At 63.0% G+C, this 11,192-nt stretch overlaps 1 protein-coding gene across 1 annotated transcript; it reads left to right on the top strand.

Moving 5' to 3' along the window:
* Nucleotides 1-6,820: 6,820 nt before the first annotated feature.
* Nucleotides 6,821-9,396, top strand: DMRTA2 (DMRT like family A2; the record flags this gene model as incomplete). Its single annotated transcript, XM_080692130.1, has 2 exons — nt 6,821-7,394; nt 8,381-9,396. The coding sequence occupies exons 1-2, from the start codon at nt 6,845-6,847 to the stop codon at nt 9,394-9,396; spliced, it is 1,566 nt and encodes a 521-aa protein (XP_080548256.1). The 5' UTR covers nt 6,821-6,844.
* Between the last annotated feature and the right edge of the window lie 1,796 nt (nt 9,397-11,192).

The raw sequence follows: 11,192 nt of genomic DNA, 5'->3' as shown, positions 1-11,192 counted from the left end.
ACACACGGAAGAAACAGAACTATAGGAAGAAAACGGCAACACTTGCCCAGAGAAATCTAAGAGCTGAATAATGTCACGTTCTGCTCTGGATGGAAACATCCCATACTGTGAAGACGAGTAATCTCCCTCAAATTAATTTCTGAAGGTAGTTAAATATTCGTTTTTCATTTTAGTTGGGGAGGATTGACTTTACATTTTGTGAAATTCAGAAGACTATTTCGACAATAGCCATGATAATCTTAAAATAGAAAAATCAAGAATCAGAAGTATGACTTATTCTTCCAAGTATTAGGAAACTATAATAATTTTAAAAAGTGAGGCTGGGGCAAGAAAGTAAAAACTTCCTAGAAATGAAAGTGCTGATACCAACCATGGCCACCTGGGTTTTAGTGTATAAATTATGGGCAGTTGGGGGAATGGGTGGATCATTAAATAGTGCGGTGATAACTGGCTAATCATTTGGAGGAAAATTTGTTATGAGCCTCACACCCTTCATCAAAATTAATTTCAAATGAACTAAAAGTAAACATTAAGATAAGTAATATAAAAAAGAGCTAGCTGTACACTTTTAGAAGATTGGATTTGGAAAATCCTTAAGTATGATGCTGTAAATAAAATCTGTAAAGAAAAGATAACAAATTTGGCTAACTAGAAAAATATTTAAACTCCAGCACAACAGTAGCAAAACAGAATAAACCAAAGCAAAAATGCGGGGAAGCGTGGGAGACTGCTGCCTTTGGTATAGGGACAGCTATTAAAATTAAGGGAAGTCGAAGCACTGTGGCCAAAGCATAAAGAACATATACCCATCATTTAAAAAGCACAAGTGACCAACCATATAGAGGGAAAAAACACTAAGAAATAGCCAAAGACCCATCATTTAAAAAGCACAAGTGACCAACCATATAGAGGGAAAAAACACTAAGAAATAGCCAAAGAAATGCAAATTGCGTGACAACGAGATACTGCTTTTCTTGCTTGAATTAGCAAAGATTAAAAAGACCAGCAAGATGTACTCGTGTTGAGTGTGTTCATCGGAACAACCTTTCCAGGGCCCATCTGACAAGGAGCCATCAAAAGCCTTTTTTTGAAAAAAGCCTCTGATCAATCAATCTTATTTCTAGGAATTTATCCTAAGGAAATAATTGGACAAATTCACAAAGGATGTTAGAGCAAACACTGGAAACAAACTAAGTACCTATTAACAAAAAACGGCCAAATAAATTAAGATACATCCATACAACGGAAAATTAAGCAATCCTTTAAAAGAGAATATACATCGATTAATATGAAAAAATTTTGTAAACAGAAAAGGTAACAGAAAGCATATTTCTGTAAATGTGAATACAGAAAAAAGCTTAGAAAGATATATGTACCAAATGTTTTTGCGTGATTGTCTACGGTGTTTTGTAAGATGTTTTACTTCCTCACAGTAACAGTGTTTCCACTTGAGAAACTCGGCGTCTCACACCGGGGGTCCTGTTCTTCTGGAAGCCCCTTCCCCTGCCTTCCCCCAAGGCCAAGGGCAGACAAGCCCCGGCGCAAGGCCACTGCCAGGTGAGCAGCAGCTTTGCCCGGGCTGGTCGCGCCGGGCTGGGGCCCCCGCCCTCAGGTCCTGGGCGCTCGGCCACTGTCAAGGCGCTGGGTGGAATCGACCCGAAAGGGAGCCCCCGGGTCTGGTCCACCCTACTGCGCAGCACAGCAGCAGGAGACCGAAGCCTGAGAGCGGAGTTGGGTGCGGGTTTCCTCCCTCTCCAAGCTCAGCGCGCTGTGGCCCCGGCAGTGGCCGAGCCTCGCGGAGCCGCAGGGGCCCGGAGCCCGGGGCGGGCCGTCGGGGGCCGGACGGGAGCCCGGGACGCGGGCCGTCGGCCGCGGGCACCGCAGGCGCTCGGAAAAATAGAGCCGAGAGAGGGCGGCGAGCGCGCAGCCCTCCGCGCGTCCCTTAGGCGGTGGCGGCGCCGCGCTGGGCCCGGGGCGGCTGCCGGGGGCGGGCGGGGCGCCCTGGCTGCCCGCCGAGCCTTCCGCCCGGCGAGGGCCGGCGCGGCCGGGTCCTCCCGCAGGTTTGCTCCGTCCTGCACCGGCTGCGAGCGGAGGCCCCCCCCCCGGCCCCGGGCTGCGGGGTCGGCGGCTCGGCCCGGCCCGGGGCGCGCGTGTCCACGCGGCCGTCGGCGACCCTCCCCGGGCGCCGGCTCCCCCCGCGAGTCTCAGCCAAACCAACGGAATCCGGCGGCCGGGGAGGGCGGGGCGGGAGGGGCCATCCCGTCCCGGAGCCGCCGGTTTGGGGATAATTACTTTTAATGTCAGAAAGATTTAGTTTAATATCATCTCTATTAGGCTGCCGGGAGGGTAATTAAACGCGACGCGTCGCAGCCGGCAAACAGATGGCGTCTGCTTGCTCCGAGGCCGCGGGCAAACAGCGCAAAAGTCAGCGCCTCCCAGGTCCCCGCCGCTGCGGGGCGCGGGCGCGGGCGCTCTCGGGGTTGGGCGCGGGCGCTCTCGGGGTTGGGGGGCCCTGCCCAGGTCGGCGGGCGCCCTCGGCGGCCCCGCTCCGGGCGCGGGGAGGCCGGGCTCTCTCAAGGGCCCCCGCGGGCGCACCCTGGGGCGCTCCCTGCCCGCCCGCCTGCAGGTGTGTCCAAACTTTCGCAGCGCACCGGCTGGCGTGTGGGAGCGAGGCCACACTCAGGCGTGTGCGGGGGTGCCCCCGCTGCCCCCTCCGCTCGCTCTCCCACCCTGGCATCACCGCCGGGGTTCAGTCCGACGGGCTCGCCCGAGTGGCCTGGGAGGTGCGGCCCGGTGACCCCGGCCCAGGCCGGGTTTATTCTGCCTCCCTGCGTGACCCATTCGTTCACTCGCAAGAGCACCCAACCTCGGAGGCTGCGGGCCCCCGGCCTGTGAGGACGTGACGCCAGGGAAGCCAGGGGGCTAACAGAGACCTCAGTGGGGCCGCAGAGCCCCGCGGGCTGGCTGCGTCGGCTTCCAGGACGCGCCCTCCCCGCCGACGGAGGCGGCTCCTCGCCCCCGCGGGGGAGAGCGCGGGTCCGCGGGGCCCCCGCGGGCTCGCCAGGGCCGGAGTGGGGCCTCTCCTTCCCAGTGGCCTGGCTTCTAGCTTGAGGGAGGATACCTGGGCCACTCTCCGCCCTCCCCCGCCACGCAAAGCAGGTACGCATCATTTATTTCGTTTTAGATTTAAAACAATTTCCCCAAAACGTTGCCCCCCAAGAGCTCTGTGAGCGGCGCCGGGCGGCCCCCGCGCAGCCCCCGGCGGGGTCGCTCGTCCGCAGTGCTGGCCAGGGGCCGTCCCCGGAGGTTTCCTGGGCCGCGAGGCTGCAGGTGTGGGGAGGTGCGGGCTGGGTCGCGGGAGACGCCATCCCAGCGCGTCCCCTCACGCTCCGCCGCACCCGAGACCCTCGCGGGACCGGCCCTGGTCTTGCGCTCAGACCCATTCTCAAGCTCCAAGGAGCTGCACGTCCCGGGAGCCAGCGACCGGGTTTCCCTCGCTATCACAGACGTCCAGGGCGAAGCCTCCTCCAGCCCCGACCTGTTGAACTTTCTGGAAGCGCCGCACCGGGTTCTTCCGCGCGACACCCTCTCCTCCGCCCCAGCCTCCTCCTCCGGTGGGCTGCTTTCTGGGGAGGCACAGGCTCCGTCAGGGCACGAGGTTGTGCGGGCTGTGGCTGGGCTCTGGGGTTCGCGCCCTTCTCTGCTAGTCCTAGCTCCAGGGGTCAGAAGCAGCGGGCGGACAGGGGAGTTCTGCCCCGACGCAGGAACGACATCCCGAGGCCCCGAGGCCCTGCGCGCACCCGCCAGGCCCTCGCCGCCCTGCAGGTCCGAAAGAGGAGCGCGGAAACGCATGATCGGCAGTGCAAAGGGAACGACAAGGAAACTCACTTTTGTTATTGTTTAAACGAATTCCGTTTACTCTAAAAGAGGGAGGAAAGTAGAAAATAAAAAACGAGAATGACAGAATATTAGAAGAGGTCAAGGCAGGAAGGAAAGGCAGAGAATGAATCAGAGCTGGCGAGCCCAAGGGCGACCCCGCCCGAGGACCGCAGCCTCTAGATGTTGCCATTCTAAGGGAAACAAAATTGGCAACCTGTTACCTCCTGTGCAGACCGCGCAGTCCTCAGGGCCGTGACGTCAGCGCAGGTGGAGTAAAGTCCCGGCTCCCGCGGCCCGCGGCGGCCTGCCTCCGGCGGGGGGTCCCGCGGACCCGAGCGCGGCCTGGAGGGTCTGGGGCAGGCACGGAGGCCGCTGTTTAAATTTCGTTTAAAAAGAGTTAAAACCCAAACTTTCTGTTACTTTAAAACCACACCAAAAAGAATCCCACCATCTCAGTAAAGAAAACCGAGAGAAGAAATGAGGAAAGAGCCGAGGGGGCCGCGACAGGTGGGGGAGGGGGCGGGCGCGGACAGGAAGCACAGTCTAATTTCTTCTCACTGGGCCCCTTCTTTAAAATTAAAATCATAATAACCCACACTTACCCTCCGTGCAGCCCACGGTATCAGGACTTTTTAAATGAAGGAACGGAACTTTACAGGCAGCGGTGTTGGGGAGGTGGCCATGTAGCCCCCCACCACCCCAACGCGCCGGGCGTGGGCGCGGGGAGTAAGCGGCCCTGGCATTTAAGCGCGGTCGCCCCCGCCCGCCCCGCACCGGGCCCGCTCCCGCCCGGCCGCGGCCACCGAGTCGTCGCCCGCCCCGTCCCGCCCAGGCTCCAGGGCCCCTGGGGAAGCGGGGCCTCGCCGGGCGCCCCGGGCACGGGGTGGCGCCCTGGGCCGGCGCCCAGAGCCGAGGGTGACACGTCTACGCGGAGAGGCGCCCCGGACACGGCCATTGGGCGCCATTCACACGCTCCCGGGCGCACGGAAACTTCCCGGCGCGGCGTCCCCAGCTCCGCCCGCCCCGCCCCGCCCTCCGCGGCGCCGGCCGAGCTCGCCGAGTTTCGAATGTTCGGACACTGTCGGCGAGGGGCTCCCCGGGCGCGGGCGGCCAATCAGCGCGCCGCCTGCCTCCCCTGGCCAATGGCAGGCGCTACATTGTTGTCCAATTCTGTCTAATGGAGCCCTAAGGAGCAACAATAGAGCGGGCGAGCGGCTCATTGAGCGTCTGCCGCGCCGGGCAGCTGGGCCCCGGTGCGCACCGCGAGGAGGGACGCGGCGCGGCGAGCGGCCGGGCCCCCAGCCGGCCCCGCCCGGTTCCGACGCCGGGGCGGCCCGCGGCGTCCGAGGGGTGCGGAAGTTCGGGCTTGGTGACCGCAGGAGGGTGACGCGGTCGGACCGGGGCCGGGCAGGGGAGGCGGCCGGCGCGAGTCGCGGCGAGGCGGCGGAGGATCCGCGAGCCCGAGGCAGGTAGAGGAGGGCGGCGGGAGGCGGCGGGGTCCGGGAGGCCCAGGCCCGGTGCCGCCGAGGTCTGCGCCGCTGGGACGCCCGCGCTCGGGGAGGAGGTCAGCGGTCCCGGACAGAGACTCCAGGACCCGACCGGCTCCGGCCGGGCCGAGGGAGGAGGATGGGGCAGTGGAGGACCCAGCAGAAGCCGGGCCTGCTGGGGCCTCTGGGGCCGCGGCGCAGGTGGGATTCCGGGTCCTTTTCTGGCCAGCGCGGAGGTTAACTCCTCGGCCCGGTCGCGGCCTGCTGGGCCACCCGAGTCCCTGGAACCCAACTACAAGGCCAGACAGGGAACCTGCGCCCTCGAGGGGTCCCGCGGGGCCCCGGGATGAGGAGGGCGTGTCTGACGACTAGGTCCTTAACTTAGGAGGAGTGGGGAGGGCAGCGGGAGATGGTCGGTGAAAAAGCCCCCCCTCGGGCAATGCCTTTTTGCAGGGTAAGGCTTCCTCCCTGACTACTGCAGACTACTACTACAGACTTACTAGCCTTCGCTCAAAGTTGTGCCACGGGTTTGCCCACCCTTAGCCTGTGGGTTTTTCTTAACTATCCTGGACCCTATTTCTCAGACATTCAAGAGTCTCTGCCGTGTTTTGAATTTTTTCTTGCCCCTCAAGCTAATCTATGAGCTGTGTTTGCTTGCCCAAAGAAAGTTTGTTATGATGAATTTTCTCTTTAATCATCCTCCTCCAGCCTCCCAAACTCAGCTGGACACTTATTTTCTCTCCGACCTTCCGGAGGCCCCCATCGGCAATTTCTAGAGCTCCTGCGTGTAAGGGTCTTAGGGCCACAGGCCTACCTTTGCCTGAGTTGATTTCCTGGCCCACACTTGTTTTCAACAGAAAGCTGTTCTTTCTGTTCTTGATTTTTCTCTCCAACTCTCCTGTTCCCATTTACACCAAAACTCGACGACAAACATAGAGTGGTGAGGAAACAAAACTTCCCGGCCCCTCTGCTCAGCCGGCACCTGCCCTTCGCTCTCCTCCTCACCCTCCACCAAACTGAAACCGCTCTGGAAGGTCCTGCTTTGCTTTTGGTATCCGCCTGTTGATCCAAAAAATTCCATCATGCAAACGTTGCTGTCTACTATCACCCCCAATTAGCCTAAGTTTGGGGGAGAGGTAATGTTTTCTTTCCAAATTCTCCTTCCATACATACATAGGAATCAGTGACTTCCAAACTTTATATGTCTTTATGTTTGTGTTTTTTTTTTTTTCTTCCAGTTCAAGAACCACTGATTCAGACGAAAACTTCCTGGGAGCGTAGACCCGAGGCGCAGCGGCGATGGGCGCGCGGCGGCGCAGCCGGGGCTCTGGCGGAGCGGGCGGGCGCAGCGCCTCCCGGCGCCCGGGCGGCCACTAGGCGCCGACGCGCGGCCGCGGGCTCCCTCGGCGGGCGCGCTCCCGGACGCCGCCTCCGCCCCTGCGGGCGCCCCTCTCCCAGCGTCCCCCGGCCCGCCAGCCATGGAGCTGCGCTCGGAGCTGCCCAGCGTGCCGGGCGCGGGCTCCGCGGCGGCCTCCGCGCCGGGGCCGCCGGTGGCGTCGGTGGCGTCGGTGGCGGCGGCCGCGGCGGCCGCGGCGTCGCTCCCGGTGAGCGTGGCGGGCGGCCTGCTGCGGGCGCCGCCGCTGCTGCTGCGGGCGGCCGAGAAGTACCCGCGGACGCCCAAGTGCGCGCGCTGCCGCAACCACGGCGTGGTGTCGGCGCTCAAGGGCCACAAGCGCTACTGCCGCTGGAAGGACTGCCTGTGCGCCAAGTGCACGCTCATCGCCGAGCGGCAGCGCGTCATGGCGGCGCAGGTGGCGCTGCGCAGGCAGCAGGCGCAGGAGGAGAACGAGGCGCGCGAGCTGCAGCTGCTCTACGGCACGGCCGAGGGCCTGGCGCTGGCCGCCGCCAACGGCATCATCCCGCCGCGGCCGGCCTACGAGGTCTTCGGCTCGGTGTGCGCCGCCGACGGCGGGGGCTCGGCCGGGGCGCCCGCGGGGGCCGGAGGCGGCTCGGCGCCCGGGGCGACAGGTGAGCGCGGCGGCGGCGGAGGCCCCTTCCCGCCGCCCGGGCCTCCGCGCGCGCACTCCATTCCTTCCTCTCGCCGACGACCCGAGGGGGACGCTCCCGCTTCCCGCTGCTCGGCGGGGTCTGCGCCCCGGGGCGGGAGCCCCCTCCTCTGCGCCCCCGCTCGGCGCTCGCCGCAGCCCAGCCTTCCCTCGGCTCCTTCCCAACTCTTCAGAAACCCTCCCCACGCCCTCTGCCCCCATTCATTTTCCCCGCGTGGTTCCTTTTCTCCAGTTCCCGCGCCCCCTTCTTTCTAGCGCCCTCCTCCCCGCGCCCCGGTTCTCTCAAGGGGCAGGCTCTCTTGTCCCCCAGGTCCTTTCTCCTTCGCTCTGTGGACTCCTTGCCTAGACCCACCCTCTCTTGCAGGACCCCTCTGACTCTTTCTGGGGAGGATCGACCTTGGGCTGGGGTATTTGGGAGTGGCCCCAGCTCTCGGCTTGGGAAGGGAGAATTTCTTGGGTCTCAATTTTGGGAAAGGTGAATTAGAAATAGGAGTTTTACTTCAGAGAGGCTTGTGATCTCCTTTGTACCCGAGAGAGCTTCCTGACAGGCTGCGCAGCCCAAGCGAGGTTTGCCCCTCGGAAGTCAGGGCTGGAGCACGGGCTTGGACAGATAGTGAAAGAAATATAGTGGGCGGAAGTTATGTGAGCTCCTGTGTGAACCCGGGACCTGGCCGCTCCTCCAGGGCGGAGCGCCACTTGAAAGCGGGCTAAGGGTGGAGGTATCGAGGGAAGAACAGCTCTGACATTAAGCGTATAGGACACAGTGGCTGGGGTTCTGCAGGCGGAAAGGCAGAGGGCCCTGAGGACGGCGGGAGCCAGCTCTGCCCGAGCAAAACGGAGGCGGGCCCTGGGGCGAGGGGAGGCCGGGGGCTGGAAGAGGCAGCGGGGACCGGGGGCCGCGGCGGGTGCGTCTTCAGACCCTGCTCACACCCTGCTTTCTTCCCGCAGAGGCCAAGTTGCAGAAGTTTGACCTGTTCCCCAAGACGCTGCTCCAGGGCGGCCGCCCGGGCAGCCCGCAGCCGCAGCCGGCGAAGCCCCTGTCGCCCGACGGCGCGGACTCAGGCCCCGGGGCGTCGTCCCCCGAGGTGCGGCCGGGCTCGGGCTCGGAGAACGGCGACGGCGAGTCCTTTTCGGGGTCGCCGCTGGCTCGGGCCTCCAAGGAGGCCGGGGGCAGCTGCCCCGGCAGCGCGGGCCCGGGGGCCGGCGGCGAGGAGGACAGCCCCGGCTCCGCCAGCCCGCTGGGCTCCGAGTCCGGCTCCGAGGCCGACAAGGAGGAGGCGGAGGCGGCGGCGGCGGCGCCGGGGCTGGGCGCGGGCCCGGGCGCGCGGCAGCGGACGCCGCTGGACATCCTGACGCGCGTCTTCCCGGGCCACCGGCGCGGCGTGCTGGAGCTGGTGCTGCAGGGCTGCGGCGGCGACGTGGTGCAGGCCATCGAGCAGGTGCTGAACCACCACCGCGGGGCGCTGGCGGCCGGGCTGGGCCCCGCCGGGCCCCCGGACAAGGCGGAGGACGCGTGGCCGGGCCGCGTGGACGCGGGGGGCCCGGGGCTGCCCGCGCCGCTGCAGGCCGGCCCCGCCGCGCCCCCGCACCACAGACCCTTGCTGGCCGGCGCCATGGCGCCCGGGGCGCTGGGCTCGCTGGGCAGCCGCTCGGCCTTCTCGCCCCTGCAGCCCAACGCCAGCCACTTCGGCGCGGACGCGGGCGCCTACCCGCTGGGCGCGCCCCTCGGCCTCAGCCCGCTGCGCCTGGCCTACTCGGCGGCGCACAGCCGCGGGCTGGCCTTCATGGCGCCCTACTCCACCGCGGGCCTGGTGCCCACGCTCGGCTTCAGGCCGCCCATGGACTACGCCTTCAGCGACCTGATGCGCGACCGCTCGGCCGCCGCCGCCGCGGTGCACAAGGAGCCGGCCTACGGCGCGGGGCTGTACGGCCCGATGGTCAACGGCGCCCCCGAGAAGCAGTAGGCCCCCCCCCGGCGCCCCGCCCGGCCCCCCGGCGCCCCCTTTTGCTTTTTTAAAGTATTCGCTCTAACAAATATAAATTTAGGATGTGTACATCTCCTGGCACTGAGTCGAGTCTTTGGGACACACCTATATATCGATATCAATTGTAAAAAAAAAAAAAAAAAAACAGTTTTAAGGTGCACTTTCCTCGTGGCGGTATTTGTCGCTCTTTGTTGCTTATGCCGATAAGCATGGGTGTCCTTGGTGCAGTGTGAGTTTTTATATATGTATAAATCTATATATAATCTATACATATATATACAAGCCAGTGTATAATGTTATAAAATGGAATTCTAAGTTATTAATTGTAATCTGTAGGTGACCTCGGTATTAACGTGAAAACCATTCAAAAGCAAGCAAAAAAAAAAAAAAAAGGACAAAAATGGAAAACTTAGACTGAGCGCATTGTACTTATCAGGTTTTATAGACTAAATATTCTGTTTCTCGGGACGCCGCCCGCCGTCGGGGCGGCCGAGCGCGGAGACCGACCGGGCCCGGCGCCTGCGGAGCCCCGCCCACTTGTGCTTTCCTTTGCATAGATACAAGCTAGAAATAAATGTTATTTTCTAAGAAAACCACGCCGAATCCCGTCGGGCTTCTCCGGCGGCGGGAGGAGGCGGTCTCGCTCTTCGCTCTTGCTGGGGCCTGGGTCCGGCAGGCTCCGGCCTTGGGGGCCGCATGAGCTCCGGGGGCCCTGCCCTGCCCGGGGACCCTGCCCTGCCCCGGGGGCCCCCCCGATCAGCCCCTGCGGAGACCTGCGGGGCGGAGGCCGCGTCCTGCGGCCCCGTGGGCTGGGGAGGCTGCGGCAGTTTCTCCCTCCAGAACCTGCGGCCGGGGAATTATTTTTGGGTGGTGGCTGCGAGGATCCCTTCTCTGCAGACCTGAGCAGATTAGCGGCTCCAGAGCCGACCCCTCCTCCAGCCCCCCCCCCCCCGCAGGGCGACTCCCCTCCAGGAAATGGGGCGCCCCCCCCAGCCGGCCCGGCGGCATCCCAAGGTAAACTTCTGGGGCCAGCGCGAGTTCCGCCAGGCGGTGAAACTTAATAGCAGGACAAGAAAACGGTTTAATAAAGAAGGGCTTTAATAGGGAACTAATTTGATTGAGTTGCCTAATTCCACTTTAATTGGAAAGAGGGTTTGGCTGTTTGGTTTTAAAGTGCGAGGGTGACGACGAGAAGGAGTGGGGGGAGAAAGATGGGGGTGCAGGAGCGACGGGGCGACGGGACCGTGGGAGGGAAGACGTCCAGCCTCCTCTCGCCCCGCCCGGGGCTCGGTCCTGAGCGGCCGCCTCGGAGGCTGCTGGCCGCCTGCAGGTGGGGGTCCAGCCAAACCCAAGACCCTCGCCTTGGCCCGAGTCTCGTCCTCCGGAACCTCGGGAGCTCCGCAGACTTCGAGGTTCTTTTTTAGTTTATCTACACAGCAAACTGGGGAGAATCCAGTGGTTCGTACCCGGCCCATTTTACAGAAGAGGAGATCGAGGTTCCGAGTGGCCCCGTTCCTGGCCCCAGTGGGCTTCTTCTCCCTCTTCTCTCACGACGCGAAGCGGCCTCGCTGGGCGGAGGTAGAGGCATCCCGCCCGCCCCGAGGGTTCACTCACGGTGGCCACGAGGCGCGGCTGGGGTGGGGGGTCCTGCCGGCCGGAGCCTTGGCACCCCCGGTGGAGCTCAGAATGGTCCGCGCGCCGGCTGCCGGCTCCCAGGTTCCTCTCTGTGGCCCCGCGGGAAGGCCAGGGCGGTCAGCGCTTGGCCCTGTCAAAGT

Source organism: Muscardinus avellanarius (genome assembly GCF_963383645.1).
Source record: "Muscardinus avellanarius genome assembly, chromosome: 3".
In the NCBI taxonomy this organism is placed as follows: domain Eukaryota; kingdom Metazoa; phylum Chordata; class Mammalia; order Rodentia; family Gliridae; genus Muscardinus; species Muscardinus avellanarius.
The sequence above is the reverse complement of the archived record's forward strand: the minus strand, read 5'-3'. Positions and strand labels throughout refer to the sequence as shown.